Source organism: Gymnodraco acuticeps, unplaced genomic scaffold, assembly GCF_902827175.1.
Source record: "Gymnodraco acuticeps unplaced genomic scaffold, fGymAcu1.1, whole genome shotgun sequence".
Classification (NCBI taxonomy): Eukaryota; Metazoa; Chordata; class Actinopteri; order Perciformes; family Bathydraconidae; genus Gymnodraco; species Gymnodraco acuticeps.
The window spans coordinates 1,297,052-1,315,160 of NW_022989974.1; the positions used below are offsets into that span (position 1 = coordinate 1,297,052).

At 39.0% G+C, this 18,109-nt stretch overlaps 2 protein-coding genes across 4 annotated transcripts in view; one reads left to right on the forward strand and one right to left on the reverse strand.

The window, feature by feature from the left end:
* Window positions 1-5,517: 5,517 nt before the first annotated feature.
* LOC117542956 (homeodomain-interacting protein kinase 1-like) lies at window positions 5,518-8,456 on the reverse strand. The gene is made up of 11 exons (XM_034210850.1): window positions 8,274-8,456; window positions 7,975-8,166; window positions 7,661-7,842; window positions 7,361-7,484; window positions 7,082-7,204; window positions 6,904-6,990; window positions 6,622-6,794; window positions 6,444-6,509; window positions 6,111-6,224; window positions 5,728-5,897; window positions 5,518-5,627 (listed from the first exon to the last, which is right to left on the reverse strand). The coding sequence occupies exons 1-11, from the start codon at window positions 8,454-8,456 to the stop codon at window positions 5,518-5,520; spliced, it is 1,524 nt and encodes a 507-aa protein (XP_034066741.1).
* A 3,812-nt stretch (window positions 8,457-12,268) lies between these two features.
* Window positions 12,269-18,109, forward strand: part of LOC117543064 (protein kinase C and casein kinase substrate in neurons protein 1-like) — a 35,316-nt gene continuing 29,475 nt past the window's right edge. Inside the window, exon 1 of one of the 3 annotated variants that reach the window (XM_034211103.1) lies at window positions 12,269-12,474. The gene's annotated coding sequence lies outside the window, so the exon portion shown is untranslated. Of the gene's footprint in view, window positions 12,475-12,576; window positions 12,739-15,711; window positions 15,795-18,109 lie in introns of those variants that run through there. The other 2 variants (XM_034211104.1, XM_034211105.1) reach the window with 2 other exon arrangements.

Here is an 18,109-nt window from a genome sequence, read left to right on the forward strand (position 1 = left end):
ACAGTACAGTACAGCTCAAAACATACAATTGTTAAGGGGATGCAGACCAGAGAAAGACTTTCGTCTTGTTTACATCAGGGTCCCCCATTTCCAATTCATCATGTCATTTAAGACATATAAGACATATTTGACATACAGATGGCTTATTTACAATTTACATACAGGTGGTTTTTTTACATACAGATTGCTTGTTTACAATTTTCATTTTATATAGCCTAGACAATGTAGGATAGAAATAAATAGATAGAAATAAATATATATCATGTATATGTATATATATATATGTATATACATATATATAAAATAACAATTTCATTATATGGATTCAACTTGTTCACCTGCATGTGTGTTCTGTGTTCACCTCTGTGTGTTCTGTGCCGTGTGTCTGACAAATAAAGACCGGTTTATTTATTTCAATTTAAGGATGAGCACCAAGCAACATCTCCAGGTGCTCCTTTGAGAACCAGGGCAAAAAAGTTATGTGCACCCCTGGATATACGCTCAAAAAATGGCGTACGCCAGTTTCTACGCAATGTTTGCGATTTATAAAATACTAACTTGACGGGAAAATGTGCGGTCCTCCACGCAAACTCTAACCCAGTGGTTCCCAAACGGTGTGCCGCGGCACACTGGTGTGCCGTGAGGCAAGTCCGGGTGTGCCGTGGGATTTTGTGACAACCATACGTTATTATTGCAATATACAAACACAAAAATAATTACTTTTTAATTTACTATATCAGTACTTTGTAGGTTTATATGTACGTAATCTGCGTGACTTGTGCGTCCACATCTTCACGTGCAGTGCTGCATAAACATGGCTGAGTCAGCGATAACTTTCGAGGGGTGGAGGTATGCCCATTATTTTTGAGTTCGTCCGAAGAATAGACAGGAATGTGTCGGTGAGGTGCAAACTGTGTCCAGGACAGAAGCTGTTATCCACTGCTGGAAACACCACGTCAAACCTCAACAAACACCTGCAAAGAACACACGCTATTTGTTGTTTGTTTATATCACGTAGTTTGTTCTTCTTCTCTGTCTTCCGGTTGTTGCCTGTTTTGAATGACAAATACACATTACCGCCGCCTGCTGGTAAAGAAAGTTATTGCCACTCACGCATGCGCAGTTCGTACGTGCTCGGCGAGTAAAGTAACGAGTTACTTTATGTAGATAGTAACGAAGTAGTGTAATATATCGGCAAAATATTTACAATAGCACATGTTTCAATGCTGATTGCTGAAATGTTACAATTTGTAGTTCAGGACCATGAACAATGCAGCTTCCTTGCATTGACAGTTCTCTGTGCTGAATTTCTGCTGAGTTTCCTTTGCCTCATTTTTTATTTTGTGACCTGTCTGGTTTAACTGAGTGTGTTGCTGTTTGATGAAGCCTAATTTGATAAAGTTTCGAATTAATTTCTGAAATATTTCGTTAATAAATATTTCATGAGTAATATAGTTGTCTTTGTCACATTTTATTTGGCATTAGTAAATAATTATGCACATTTACAGATATTTTACATGATATGAGTGATAACACGTGTTATAAGGGCTATTTTGCACAATAGGTGTGCCTTGAGATTTTTACTTGTCCTTTGGTGTGCCTTGGGCACAAAAAGTTTGGGAACCACTGCTCTAACCCATACGTACGCACAAGCACAAACACAAACACGGGAGAGACGAGAAACTGCTACACCGTTGGCAGAAGGAAGAATGGAGAGAAATATATGGAAATAATACCATAAATAAAATGTTACCTCTCATTTATCATATATGAATTCATTTTCACAAATTGATTAAAGCTAATCTTAAAATGATTTAACAAACGCCTGTTTGAGACTCCTCAGTGCACACAAAAACACAACTTGGAGAAATAAATAAATACGGATATGTTATTTAAAACCACCTCGAATATGTTGTGTTAATGTTATGAAATGTTTTCTCATAAATGATGTGGTAAGCAGGAGGACAGAATTACGTCTAAACTGACGCCGTTTTGCATTTCTATAGGTTGTAGATGCATGGTTTTATATACTATCACGTTTAATCGTGTTTTATGCCGTTTGCCAAGACTTGATAAGTCGCTCGTAAAACACAGGAGGTATGGAAACACATCATATGTGGTAAATTGTACAGCTAATATAACACAACACATTAGTTGTATTTCCTTTAACTGGTGGAGACGCTGCGCACAGCTGATCGACAGCTGATCGACAGCTGGGGCACACAAACTACCAAATACAAACAAATAATTCAGATCCAGTCGTCATGACTCCACTCCGGAGGGATTCCCCGATCATTTCTTAGAGTTTCTCATCAAGGGGGGTCTCCTGTCCCCGGAAGGCTATGTGTATTTATTTTGTCATTAACCTTTTTCGGACCACTTATTTATTTACCACTGCTACTCTGGTTCAAACTGCATCCACCAAACAATATGATTTATCTCGACCTCCCCAAAATAACCAACATCTGACACGGTGTGAGATGTCTTTTTTAGCTGTTCTGTCGTAATTTCCTGCGATCTTCTTCATAAAGTCAGTCAAAATGAATGAATGGGCGTTTCTTTGACTATTTATAGGCAAATATGGGCGTTACGTGAAGCCCGAAAAAGCTGCACCGCATTTCGAATCGATTGGGATTTATAAAGGGAAACCGACCATGGTACGCAATATTCGGTACATCGGAAAATGTCGGAAAATGTATGTACCTATTTTTCGGATTTCTACTACGTAAGCAACCTTCCCACGTGAATCCTACGCACGGCGTTATGAGGCCCCAGGACACTCCGCGTGCACGTGCAGCAGCGTAGCAGGCAGCCAAATTAATAATATAGCGATAAGCGGGAGACAACGTGTGACTTACTCGCGGGGAATTTAAAGTTAAATGGAATTGGTTACAAAACCTAACTACACATCTCGATTCTCCGGTGTGGCAGTATTTTGGATTCAAGCCAAATCAACGAGGCGAATACGGACTTTAATGAGCCGGGCGGTGTGTCGCATTTGTTTTAAAAAAAGGTAGCCACAAAAGCAGGCATTTTAAACTACACCTAAAACACAACCACCCCATTCCGTTTTCCCAGCTGGTAGAAAACACGTCAGCTGGAGATGGAGAGCCCCCACCTTCCCGACAGTTTACAATCAAATATGCATTTGCCCGACAATGCAAACATGTTGGTGTTCCTTGCTCGAAAACTTTGAAAAACAGATTTGGATATGGCCTGTTGAGGCATCTGGGTCTTTGTATGGACAGTGGACTGTACACTTGAGTGTTGTTTTAAGGAGGTTTTTTTTGCTTGTGAGACAATGTGTGCACACATATATATATATATATATATATATATATATATATATATATATATAGGGTTGTGTGTGATTTAATTTATTTATTATCATTTAATTAATTTGTTTTATTTATTATATATCATTTATATATTTAATATTATTTCACATTTCATTTGTTGAATGTTCAATAAAAAGTTATGTTTGAAAGTATGTAGGCCTACTTGAATTATTATTATTAATTATCATTGTCAGTGGTCTAAAATGGTCTTACAACAGTGGCGACAATATTATCGTTTATCGCAATAATTTCCAGGAAAATGTATCGTCCAACAAAATTAATTATCGTGACAGGCCTACTGGTACTTAAGTAAAAGTAGAAGTACCAGACTACTAGGAACACTCTGTTACAAGTAAAAGTTCTGCATTCAAAACGTTACTCAAGTAAAAGAAGAAAATTATTAGCATCTACATATACTTAAAGTACCAAAGTAAAAGTACTCATTATGCAGATTAGCCCATTTCAGAATAATATACATTATATTTTGTGATTATAATTATTGATGCATTAATGTGTTTATCAAAGCTAGGAAAGGTGTAGCTAGTTTTAATTCCACATTAAATAAATTGAGTATTTACCGCTGAATTGTAGTCGGCTAGAAACAAAAATTGAAATCTGAACAAGTATCTCAAACTTAAGTATTATACTTGAGTACATGTACTCAGTTACTTTACACCACTGATGACACAAACAATGACATAATTTTTCAGACCTCGACCAAGAAGCAATTTGTTATGTGTGACTATATATAATGTAGTATTAAATCTATCTTCTCTCTTTGCATAATTGACAGCTACTTTCAACTATACCTCTGAGCTTCCAGGGAGACAATTGAGAACATAAGCTACTGGTTGATGACTGACTCTGTTATTGGGTAATCACGAGAAATATGAGGCCTCAAACAACATTTGAATAGATAAGATTCAACTTTATTGTCTGAGAACAAGTGATAAGATAAAGAAAATGTGATGTCTAGTATAATATATATACATCTGAACGATACAAACTGAAGTATTTACACTATGAACAGAATAAAGGGGTATACACATTATAAACAGTCGTATCAAAAATGAAACAGTGCTTCTCAAAGTGTGGTCCGCGGTCCACTGGTGGTCCGTGAGCGCCCCCTAGTGGTCCGTGAGTATATTGGTAACATTTCACATTTGAAATTAATTAATTAATTAAAGTTTTCCACACTCTCCCGGGAATATCTCCGCAATGGAGCGAGCTTAAGTTTCACTTTCGATTGCATGATATAGCCCAGATAAACACCTTCATCACACATGTGGCCACTTGTTTTTACCATTTTCAGGCGATTTGCAAAAAACGATGTGTTTTTGGATATTTGTGGAGTTAGGTGGTCCGCAAGTGTTTTTTTATTGGTTAAGTGGTCCAAAAAGTTTGAGAAACACTGCACTAGATGGTTAATATATTGACAGTATAATACAGACAGAATACATATTAATATCATATAGACTGTTATTGAAATGATTTGAAGTAAATTAAGTTGTTATCAAATTTCAGGATAATGATACCATATTCTTAACATTTTGCTAAAACAAGACTTTAAATCTGCAGCCATAGTAGCAGCCCTGTGAATATCAGTACTTTTTAAAGCACCAGAAAACAAAATGGTTGGAATAATAGAATGGGCACAGACATAAAAATCTATTTCCAAAATAATTGTCACTACTTTATAATGGTCATTTGACCATAAATGCACCACGAATTGGAATATGAACTGCTGGAAAAATCGAAAACTCAAATGACAGCGTGGCATCCCCCTCAATTTGGCTTGAGAGTTTATCCGTCAGAAAGACCAGCTCTTAGTAAATCACAGTAGAAAGTCTTCATAAACACAAAACAATTTACCAACCGAAATGTATTTCAGTCCTATCTTAAGACTGAAAATGTACAACCAATAGACATATTTGTAATTTGTGAACAATTTATTGTAAAAAATAGGAGAACCGGAGGTCCCGGAGAAAACCCATGCAGACACGGCTCCTGCTCCTCACAGGAAGTGCCGTGCTGCCCATAGAAGTAACTGTGAAGTTTTGCACTGAATCTCCAGAGAGCTTGAAGGACTTTTAAACACCCATGTCAGAGTTAAGGGAAATGAAGCTGCTGATGTTGAACTGACAGAGTGAGTTTCATTGGAAAACCTTCACAGACTACTTCACTCCTCGCCCTGCCCAGGCACACAGAAGCAGGAGAAGAAATTCCTCCTCATCCTGGAGAAGAATCCTCTGATTCCCTTCTTCTTTTTCTTCCTGGGCTCGCTGACCACTGAAAATACAAATTATAGTTAGTGTTTTAATCAACTTTGAAGAAATGGGGTTTGGAAAAATGCGACAATTCAGAAAATGGTGAGGTAAATATTTCCTACCAGGTGCGGGCAAAGGCTCTTCGCTGCTGGACTTGGGAGCTTCGGAATGGCCTTTTCCAATAACCGATATGCTTATTTCCCAATCTTCATCAGTGACTGATTCCAGTTTAATTTCAGGTGCAATTTCAGCCTTCACTGAGCTGGGGGTATCTCCATGCACAGTCTGGGTCCTACACAAACACACAAACACTTGGGTCATTGTTGGTTCATACAAGATCAAAAGGTCTAGATTGTATTGAAACTGACATTGTCATATTAAGGGCAAAGGTGCATTTTATGTCACCTGCTTTGATTGCATTAACTTTGAACATTATGATCATTTTATCTCTCCTAACTTTATTGTGTTTTTCTTCTACTCTCAGCTGAGGGATTAGTGGCCTTACCTGAGGACACTGCTCTCTTTGGTGGCTTCTTCAACCAGTACGGTCCTCTCATCGGTCTGAACCTCGATGACCCCAGCTGGCAGCTCTTTGAGACTACAGGAGTGTTCAGAGGATCTAAAGGTAAGCAAAGATGCACACGTGGTGTTCCCATCAAATATGTTGTTCGGATGCATTTAGAAACATTCGGAAGCGTGCTGAGGTCAGAGCAAATAATAATAATAATAATTCATTACATTTTTATTAGAGCGCTTTTCCAGGTGAAATGTTTCAAACTGATGGAAAACTATTATTTCCATTCTACCACAAAACCAAAAGAAACAAATCATTACTTACCCGTCAAGTTTTGTCTGTTCTGTCCCTGGCCTCTCGCTGGAACTGTCAGCTTCTACAGTTTCAGTGCTACAAAAGGATAATCACGTTTACAATCATGTTCAAATTGCGTACGGTACACATTACGATAGCCATTTAAAGTAATCTAAAATGCCTACTGTTGTCAAACAGACATACTTACCCATACAGACAGTTTTTGCTCAGATTGAGGTAGCTCCTGGTTATGAATGGATGGGCCAGGATTTGTTTTGGAGTAATCCTTTTCTTTTGGTCCATCTGGAGCATGTCCTGCAAGAGCTCCACACAAGAATTCCCGTCTTCTGCCTGGAAGCTGGTTTTGTTGTGTGTGCTTGACTAAATACAAAAAAATATTGACAAATGAATTGACACTAGCCAAAAAGATTTCCTGATATTTGACTATGTTGTTACTGCCTCTACCGGCAGCACCTTCTTGAGAACTTACTGTTTTCAGCTCCTCCAGAGAGGAAAACGTGTATTCCCTGTCATCACTCGTCTTCAGCTTTGTTTCCAGCTGAAACTCCAAGGGTGTCTGGAAGAAGACAAAATATTGTATTGCTTTTTATGCTCATGATCTAATGGAGGATAATGAATGTTTGGCAAAGAAGGTTGCGGTGCTATACCTTGAATTTCCAAACCGTCTGCCCACAGAATCTGCTTTTTCCCTTAAAGAAGGACTCTGTGAATAATCCACTATTCAGGAGTTTCCTTGGTGGTTCACCCAGGAGATCGATGATGAAATGGAGCTAGAGACAAAACACAGCAAAATGTCATTTTGACTACTCTATGCATGTTCTAATAGCCATGTATTAAACATGCCTGACCGTAAAGTATTAGTACATATCAAAACAATATTACAAACATTAAGACAAATGTAGAAATGAACCATCAATGTTACTCACCACATCATACTGATTATTTCCTGGGAAAAGCTGAACACCGAGGAGCATTACGGCCAATATGGTGCCAAGAGACCAAACATCGATGGCCGCATTGAATAGCTGGCCAAGAATAACGTCAGGGGCTCTGAGTGTGGAAGAACAGCACAATATACAAGGTCATTGTTAAAGAAATAAAAATACAACTCATACATTTTCTTTAGGCATACTGCTCTTCTCCAAATATGCAATAAGAGACAGCCAGATGGCAGTGAACTTCCTACATCGATTGCATATCCATGATAAAGGATCTAGAGGTCTTACCTATGCCAGAGAGGCTGCACTACAAGTCCTTTCCAGACTTCGGAGGTCTTTACAACTAGGCCAAAGTCGATGAGCTTCACCCTGAACGGATGTACCTGGTGATCCACCAGCATGACGTTGTCCAACTTCAAGTCTGTATGGATCAGTCCAATACTCTTTAGGGCATCAAATGCTGTGGCCAACTGCAAGTGAAGTCATTTACATAATGTTTATATGATGAGACTGATTTCCCAAACTGGGATCAATAAAAGTATATCTTATCTAACGGGTGGAAAACTAATAGTTGTTAATTATTTTCTCTCTGGTATCCTTACGTCTTTGATCACCGTTCTTATGCCATTGAGAGGTGCAGGCAGCCATTCTCTCTTGTCCATGTACTCATGGAGGCTCATATCCAGCATTTCAAAAACCATGAACGTCCGGTCCATCCGTTGAAAGCATTCATGGCATCTGACGATGTTGGACTTATCAGAGTCAAAACATCTGAGCTTTTTCAGCATGCACATCTGAGGATACATAAAACAGTGAGGTTGTGTACGAGCAAATATTGATTAAGACTCAGGCAATGTCCAATAATGGATCTTTGACTCGTGATCATCCAAAGCTAGCTCACCTCTCTCATGTTGAGTTCATCTGCGTTACTGTTTCTCAAAACCTTGACAGCCACAGTCTCTGCAGTGTCCAGTTTCAAACATTTCAGCACCTGTCCAAAGGAACCCACTCCCAGAACTATTAAAATCTCGTAATTGTCTGAGATTGTGCTGACCAGGGGTTGAGATTTTAAAACTGACGGCATAACTGAAAGCAAAGTTAAGAAAGTATTAGTATGTTATTCCAATAGCCACAATTGAATGATTTTCTGCCTTGATTAATGTTTATAACTGTTTTTAAAAGCCCCACAATAATGAGTTATCAAAAGGTCTTAGAACATTTCCAGCTTGTTTTGATATAGCCCTGCCACCAAAGATTATTTAGATTTAAGATTTACAAGTGAATAATTTAGAAATGATAGAGGAAATGTACAAGTGGCAACCTGCTGTCAGCCACCTCACCCCACAACGATTTACTAATAGAAAAGCAGTACAAATTAAATTAAAAAAACTGTATAAATCTACTCTAAGAAACTCATTTGGTATATTTCACAGTTTTTCTTTAAATAAATGTACAGGTTAACCTAAAAACTAAGCAATAACTACCTGTATTTGTTACAGAATGCTTCACGTTCAGTACTGTGTGTTTTTGTGCCGTTTGGGTAAAAACTATTGGGGATTTTCAGAGGTTGCTTCTCGTCCGCTCGCCAAAAGTAAATGACCGAATGATTCCACACAGCTCAACCTACACCTGACTTTAGAATGTTCGTGATGTCACAAAGCACTTTAAGACTTCCAAATGTGTTGTCATCGGAACCACAGAATGTCAAAGTTCTGTATGTTTTTTCTTTGTTTTTTTTCTTGTTTACATTTGAACCTTTCTTTTTTCTTTTGTTACTTTGGTGATATCGAAATAATTTAAGGTTCCGTTAGCTTGTTTCTACTACACCCCTTTCATATGTGCGTGCCTCCCTTTGTGTACAGCTAGTAGGAGATAAATGTTTTCAAATGCAGTAGAAAAAAGGTTTTGAAAGGATAAACTGCAACATAAATCGATTAAAGTGGAACAATTGTCAGATAAAAACATGATGTGATTTATTTTCATTATTAAATGTATTCATTTAAAAGAAATGTGGACTCTACAGCTTGTGTAAGATTTGCTTTGTCTGGATCACATGAATCGGAACAAGTCCTGTGCAGCAATGACTGTAAGTTGATTCTACGAATAATTGTATTATTGCATAATATGTGTCCTCAATCTGTGCAGGAATATTAGATAGCTATTACCAAACACTTTAATAATAAGAGAAAAATGTATCTCATAGTCTTATAGCAGGGTTTTCACTAGCAGCCTGCTGCCACTAGAAGTCACTGAATGCCTTTGAGTTAACAACATGGGGGCAGATGAGGGTACATTTGTGATTTCCTATGACTATGTTGGGTGTTCCGTTAAAGGTGATTTATAATTTAAGCCATTTTGGTATAATGTAAACTGATGTTATCCGTCAGAGAAATGGATAAAGTAAACAGTAGATTGAAATAAACCAGACACGGTGGATCCAAATGTGATCACAATCTAAAGCGGAAAAGTACTCACATTTTATGCTCAAGTTTCAAAAGTAAAAGTACTTGATAAAGAGACCCATTTCAGAATCTGATATATTAAATCACTAGATTATGATTATTGATTCAATAATGTTTATCACAGCTGATAAAAGGTGGACTTTATTTTTGTGACTTTATATAAAGCTGCCATATATCTGTCAATGTTTACTCAATTTGTTTTAAATATGTTGTATTGGCTAATAATCTGTAAAGATAAATGTACAGCCGTAGAACTGCAAAGTAGCATAAAATGAGAATACTAGTACATCAAAATTGTACAATACTTGATTAAATGTACTTATGCCACTCCTTGAGCCCCTTCCCAGAAATGTTTTAGTTTCCCTGACATTGTGAATTTGTAATGAAATTATTGGTTACAGTCAAATCTTTCAAAACAATTTCTACCTGGAGGGTTAATTTTCCCTTAGTAGTAAGTCAAGCAGAGAGAAAGGGGGTTATATTCTGAGAGTGCAAAGTAAACAGTAAAAGTAAAAAGAAAGGAGCGGAAGAGAAAAGCCTAAAATATTTCATTGTCTTCAAATCTTGAAGAACTGCAAGTGTTAAATATAGATTTGAAATAAATCAGTTTCATTCGACAGTTCAATGGTTTAGGTGGTCAAGGTTATGCATGCAGTAGGGACAATCCCTGCATATACACATGTATTATTTAATAACAGAAAGAGATCACGCATGTGTGTGCATTAAAGCGTGCATGCACAGCTCCGATTATTACATGTCACTTGTTAGACGCTTTTATCCAAAGCAACTTACATACTCAATACTGTGGACAATCCCCACAGGAGCAATTTGGGGTGAAGTGTCTTTCCCAGGGACACAACGACATGCTGACTGCAGTGGGGTTTGAACCTGTGACCCCCTGATCCGAACACCAACGCTCAACCCACTGCACCACACGCCTCCCGATTATAAAGTATTGTGTGACTGTAGCTTTCTAATAACCTCTCCGTGTCATTTATATAATCAGATAAAGTTATTGCTCCTAAAAGTCAGACCCAAGCATCCATTTAATCTGCTTTAGGGCATTTGCTCCTCCAGCAACCTCATCTCCACAAAACAAACACCTCTTCTCTTCTCCCTGTTTGTCTTGGATGTTGAGAGGCTTTGGCAGGGCGCATTGCTCCACTGAGAGTTTAAAGGATGAGCGCTACAAAAAACAAAAACAAGAATATTCTTTCCCTTGACTAAACAGAGACGTTTGTTTCAATGTTTTCCTTGTAGGAAACTAAATAATTAACACTTTGTCTTTATCAGACTACAGGCAGATGCTTGCATCAATCCATAGAGAGTGAAGGCAGCCATATTGTGTGTTCATAAATACAAACTGGATATATGAGACATGTTGACACAACAACCGGAATTGTTTTGAGTTAATAAAAAGACCAATGAAATCAAAATGATATTTATACTCAGAAATGTCCTTTATTTACTTGATTGAAAGAGGGTTGTGTGTTGTGATCTGATTATAATTGTTGATGTGATATGTGAGACTATGCAATGTTTTTAGGGTTTGTTGATTATGTGGAATTTAGCTATTAGCTCAAATCTGGCATAAATCATCTCTTCTCTTTTTTAGATGAATGTACTTTTATGCATGGTCCTTCTTCAATGGAGACATGATTATATTAATAAACACAAAAAAAACACAATGTTGTTACACTTTGTATTTTTATTGAAACACCCACATTGATGAACCAACCTTACATCATTTATCATGTTTGAGGTAGCTAACGGACAGTAAATCTGATCTTCTAAACATAAATCAGTCATACAAAACACAGAGACTGCAATATTTCAATGCTATCCTCCTCTTTGTCCTCTCCATGTATCCCCAAATGTGTCCATTATTGTGTTCCCTTTTGGTAGACTCTTTTTACAATGACCTTAAGAATATACAGCACGGTCATATTGTGCCGTCTCTGAAAGCACATTTGAATGTTGCACAGTTATATCAACAGACATCCCATATTAACCAGTGGATGGAGATGCAGTAGGCCTGTTAGGCAGCTAAAGGACAAAAACACCATCTCCCTCCCCTGCAGTGTAATGCAATGGGGGCGTGATTTACAAGAAAAGCGACCACGCCCACTCCTACCACCCTCTCCCCTTATTGGTTGGAAAGTGGAAGTCAAATTTGGGGCTCTCCCCGGTATTGAAACTATCATATTATTTTAGAAATTGTTGATATATAAAACAAAACGTATTTCCTACAGACTCAAATATGATCCATCAAACTTTATTGCTAATAAAACCTTGAAAATGCAAATGATCCTCTCGTCTGCAGATGCTGAAACATCTAGCAAATCTCCCCTAAGCTTATGTTGCTAATATTGGGAGGGCAGTTAGAAAAAGGCCTGTTTCCTAGTTCCATCCGCTTTCCCGTTTCCCCGCAGCGTATTTCTGTGGTGAAAGGAAATCGCTGGGCCATCCCCCCGACGCGCGTCTGTGCCGTGGAGCTCCCCCTTGCTGCGTGCGTCGTGATCTAGTGTCTTGCAGAGAGAGAACGCAGGGTCACCTTCTGTCACTGCAAGGGGAAATACTGAATATATTGCAGCATAGGCTATTGGGTAGTAGTGCACCTCGGCAGCTGCAGCATCTCTGGTAAGTCAGTGTGTGTGTGTGTGTGTGTGTGTGTGTGTGTGTGTGTGTGTGTGTGTGTGTGTGTGTGTGTGTGTGTGTGTGTGTGTGTGTGTGTGGTGTGTGTGTGTGTGTGTGTGTCTGCTCCGTGTTGATGGCAAATTGCTGTACTGGGAAGAGACGCTGAGCATCCTTTAGGCAGAGGGCGACGCAGGGATAAAGGAATCTCGCATCATTTCCCGTCGTTTGGATGATGTTCCATCCCCTCTCTGCTGCGTTACCGAACAAGTACTACTGATTCATCAGCAATACCAAAGCAATTGTGAATTATGCATGTGTTGTTTTGATAGTGTGTTTGCATATCCAAGGGTGAAAAGGACCATCTTGAGATTACTAATGCATGCTTTGCTCGCGTGAGGAGGAACTATTTCTTGAGGCGTTTGCTTTCGTTCTGCACAGATTAGCTGATGTTCTTACTTCCCTTGAAATGACAGCATGATGCAGGGTGTTGTTTTTAACATGCAGCTGTTTCCCTTGCCCTTCGAATTGACAGGACATTCGACCTCACTGTTCAAATCGTAATAGCAAAACTGTCCGTGTATCTGCGTAAATGGAACACGCATACATATCTATGTGATATTAAAGAGTGTTGTCATTTTAAGGACACTATCATAGATGGAGATGGTGGTGAATGCTGGGTAAGGATTGCCATTTTATGCTCCAATCCATGCGTCCAATGGGTAAACAAGAGTAGGAGCACGTCGATCACAGATGTCGTTATGCTCAGCACTTTATGTACATGGTGGGTTTTATCGGTACAAATTCATTGCATATGAGTCAGGATTTGCCCGTGTTGTGTATGTGAGTGTTTCTCGGTGAAATGGACGCGAATGTTAATGAGAGCACTCGGCTCTGACGTTATGTAATTGGTTGTCACAGCACAGCGAGGAGCCATCTCTATCGTCATTGTTTCTCCTCTGACAAACCAACAGCACTAGAGGAGGAGCATCCTGTTTTCCATACGGGATTAGGTGCATGTGGTCTTTTAATCATTCATCAAATCTGTCCCCGAGCTGAAATGCATCCAGGTTTACAGCTGACTAACACAATCTCAGCCACATTCATGCGTTCAGCAGCAGAATATGTTATCGTGTTGTTGGTGAACAACCAGCAGTTTCTGAAAACGTACGGCTCCTCTCCATGGAGAATGCATTAAAGGCCTGCAATGTGTGTTTTGTTTGTTTGCTGTAGTTGTGACGTAGCAGATGACTGACAGGTCGCTAGTACACGCCTCCGCTTGTTTTGGAGCTGTCCGCGGTGCTGAATTCACTGTTTGCTGGAGTGCATGTCTGTCAGCAGCCAAGGTGCCCCAGGAGAGGCCGATGAGCTGCAGAGAGATGATGATGCTGCCAGTTGGGTAATCCAATTGCATTGCAGAGAGGAGAGAGAAATAGTACTTGCTATTTATTAACAGACTCCTCACTCTTCACTGGAGACAAGTTAAAAGTGCATCACCAGGAACTCCTCTGTACTTTATTAAATGCTAAATGTTTTAGATATATATGGATCTATCTGTGTATCTGTATAGCTCCGTGTCTCTAGCAGTGGTTACCAACGTTAGGCCATATGACCCCAGTGAAATGAAGCATTTTTTGTTTGAAGGGTTTTTTCTTATTTACTTTCTGATGTTTCAAAATATGTTGCCCTTTAGATTGGTGACTCATTTTTGGCCTAGTAATTAAAGCTCATCATAAAACCTCAATACCTTTTTTGGTACTGATTTCAATTGTATCCATGCAGTAAAACTGTGAAGTACCAAAAGCTGGAATTGAATGTCTGGGGGATGTTTTAAAAAAAATCTTGTTTACTTTTAAATGTTTGCCAATGCTTTACCATTTTATTCTGGAAAAGGAAAAGCTTGGGTTTATGCAAGATTAAAGATGTGTGTTGCTTTTGTTAGAAATAGAAACATGTGTGTCCAGCTATCATTGTTGAAAACATCTTTGGTAGGCTATCAATACTGAAACTCAGATACTCTATTGACAGTAGTATCAAATCATTGGTAAGCCTCACAAGCCCTGTCACAGCTTTCAACTCTATGTACCTGCATGTGTTGTGTCTGAGTCTGTGTGTACACTATGTGCTTGTCTGTATCCTTGAGAGACATCTAGCCTTAATTGAGTTATAAACTATCCTTCCTTTCACTTTGAAGCTGTGTTTATTCTCTAAAGCCACAACAAGTGTGTCCTCCCTGACTTCCTGCAGTGTGTCTGCGGTACACTTCGTTTTGTGTTTCCATGCTTGACTTGTTTTGTTTTTGATAATGGAAAAAGCCCGCTCAGGAGGCTTGTTGTCAGAATGTAATTACAATTTACAACCACTGGCTCTCTGTGGTTATCTTTTAACCTTTAATGGAAAACAGTAGTTGTGACATTAGTGTTATCTACCACAGAGATCACAGTTCTAGTGTCTGCTAAGCTTAACCCAGGAAGTGAAGATGTAATCGTTTCAGGCAGTTTTGCTAAATGGTTTTAGGTTATTTTTAATCCGACTTCATTTTGGTTTTCTTGTCGGCCATGTCCATAATAACTGACTAAGGATTAACAGGAGCGTGGGATTTGTGGGAAGCACTGCAGTTCTTCTATTTAATGTGAGATATCTAAAATAGGTGCAGTACTTCTGGCAAATGTGAGTTGCTTTGTCCTCATCACAGTGCAACACTATAATTGATTTTACTTAACGCATAACACTAATATCTTTTAGCTTAGATGTTCTGTATCTTGGTTTCTTCTCATATGTTTCATTGCAATGCATTGAGCCACTGAGGACTTATAGAGAAACTTTGTCAGAATACTGATCTGTGCAAGATTTCAAACCTGCATCCAGGTAGTTCAAAATAGATGTGACTGAGATCTGATTGTTTCTGCGTCTCTCTATAAATCGCACATGGAGGAATAAGGTGTTTCCTCATGTCGGTGACTTTTATGTCACCGTGTTACATTGTCAGTCCTTTGCTGTTGTCGATGGTCCTGAGACACCATGTGTGAGGGAGAGAGGACAATGTGTGAAATATTGGGGGTAGCTTTTTTCTTATCCTCTTTTAATGTGTTTGTTGGTGAAAGGGTTAAAGGCTGCTGTTCCTCCGTGAAAAGAGGAGATAGTGGTGTCTGACAAGGTGTGAAGAAAGAGGCGATGTAAGAAGAAAGAACAGAGAATCTGAAGGGCAGCCGGAGTGTCTCATTTCTTTGAGTGCTGAGAAGAACACACACACACGCTATCTTTGGTGGAAGATTTATGACATTGACGATCAAAAGCATCCACGACGCCTTTTACACAACAAAAAGGTTTGATTTTACGCTACAGAGATAAATGGAGGCAAGAGGTTAATAATGTTGTAATCATTTTTCTGATATAATATCAACAGGATGTGATTCTAACTCTAACACTATGAAGGAAAGTCTTTAATTGTACGTTTGTCCATAGTAGAGGCCTATCAGTGGATAATGTTTCCCCAGGTTTTAACTCAAACTAGTGTGTTTCCTTTTGAGGAACAGTATGAATGAGGTTCATGTTACCAAGTGGCTCTCATGCAGTTTCGCTTCAGCATGTCCCTATTTGTCTTCTCTGAAGCATCATCGTGTGGCTGTGGGTGAACCTGAGGCAAAGCGGTGAGTCAGTCTTGTCTTTTGGGCAACTCAAAATGGAGTCCCAGCGTTAGAGTCGAGCCTTTGAATTATGTGCCGGATCAATACTGGTAGAACATCAACATCAGTGGCGTTTTGTTTATGCACCGCTTGCTGATAATTGAAAGTACCTGCATGGTGCAGCAGTTTCAGGACATTGAACACTAGAGGGGGCGTTCCTCATGGGCATGTTCACACTGATGACATAATGGTGTCTTCTTGGCTGGAGAGCAACACAGCTCATCATGGTGTGAGTGTGTGTGTTTTGCTTCTTGATCAGGGAGAAGCTTCAACTAACAATGATTTAACCGTGAATCGTTTGATCTTTAAAAAGTCAAGTGTGTTATTTTCTTATGACCAAGAGGTTAAAACCCAACAATATGTTATTGTTTAAAGCGGACCTATCATGCTATATTTGAAAAATATATTGTAGGGCCATACCTATATAAAACATGTCTGTGAAGTTTTTTTTTTTTTCAAAATACCAAACAGATCATGCATTTTAGCCATGCCTCATTTCGCTCTATTTGCTCTTTTCCAGCCCTGTTTTTGCAAGGGCTGATTCTGCTTTTGTGGCAGACTACAGCGCCACTTACAGGCCTGGCATATGTACTACAGCGTCTCCAGTGCTTTCAAGCAGTCTCGTGTGAACGGACACGTTCGTGGCCCAACCCCCCATTCCCCTGATAGGTGGAGAGTTGCCCATATAGGCGGAGCACTCCTTTTCTGGCGTGAGAAAAATTCAAATCTGTATCAGCTCCGTTGCAGCCCCTTTTTTAGAGATTTGGGTATGGAGGAAAAGAGAGAGGGTTGTGTTTTCGTGAGTTCCCCGACACACCGGGGACACATATTCACGTTTAAAAGACGTACAAAAGTGCATTTTGCATGATGGATTGTTGCTTATATAAATGATCGATTTTCTATTGATAAACTAATCTATCGAGTATTTGCTTCACCTCTGTCAGAAACTGCAGCTAGATGTTGAGAGATTGCTGTATCTTCATCAGGAGACTGCTGATCTCTGTCTCTTTCAGACTGAACGGTCAGATAAAAATCACCAGTGGCATAAAGTGACCATGACTCAGCGTTTTGACGTGGATTTGCGCCAGAATCAGTTCGATGTGGATGTCATTGTCAGTCATCTCATGGTGGCCATATCTCAGGTTGCTTTCAGTGGGTGGGTTGCTTCCTCTCAGGGTTTGTCAGGCAATCTGTCTGTTTTCTAAACTGCTCCTCATCTTCCTCAGGAGCAGCAATAGCTCATCTCAGCACACATCCTACAAAGACGTATACAAATAAAATGCACAATGGAGAGTATTTGATATCACGCACATAACCCTTTAAAGACAGATTGAGCTGAATTAAAGGTACCAGCCTTCTTCACTTAATGTAGAGAGAAAACAAAATGGCTGTATTATTATAAAATGATGAAGCTAGAGCTGCAGCTAGCAATTGTTTTCATTACTGATGAATTTGTCTTTGGTTTGGATTGTGTAAATCCTTTCCCCATGGCTCAAAGTGACACCTTCAAATTGTTTAGATATTCCTAGTAACAGTCTGAATCAAATATATTCTAGATTTATCGAGAAAAAAGCAGCAAATCCTCACATTTGAGAATTGTGTTGAAATTGTTTTTCCAGTACATACGGTCCAAGGTGTCGCAGTTGTTTTGCTTGTAGGTTTATTTTTCCTCTTGGATTATTTTATGTAAAATCAACATTTTAAACGAGCAAAAGCCATGGAATAATTCATGTAGTAAAAGAGGGCTATGATGCAGTGGGTGAGACGAGTTCAAGTGCATATAAACATGTCATCAAATAATCATGGTATCAGGGAGCTGCAGGGGGGATTCAATGAAGTAGCTTGAAATAACATCATGTAGTAACTAAAATGATGACAGAAAGTCCAGGACAAGAGCCCTGGTTATAAAATGTTACATCAAGTGATAATTGAAATGAGCTCTTTCAGTCTGGATT

Excerpts from the sequence above, each read along its gene's own strand:
- LOC117542956 (XM_034210850.1), bottom strand. The coding sequence starts at position 8,456 with ATGCCGTCAGTTTTAAAATCTCAACCCCTGGTCAGCACAATCTCAGAC. Across the intron at positions 7,205-7,360 it reads GAAATAATCAGTATGATGTG|CTCCATTTCATCATCGATCT; the intron begins GTGAGTAACATT and ends TTTTGTCTCTAG. Across the intron at positions 6,991-7,081 it reads AGACGGTTTGGAAATTCAAG|ACACCCTTGGAGTTTCAGCT; the intron begins GTATAGCACCGC and ends GTCTTCTTCCAG.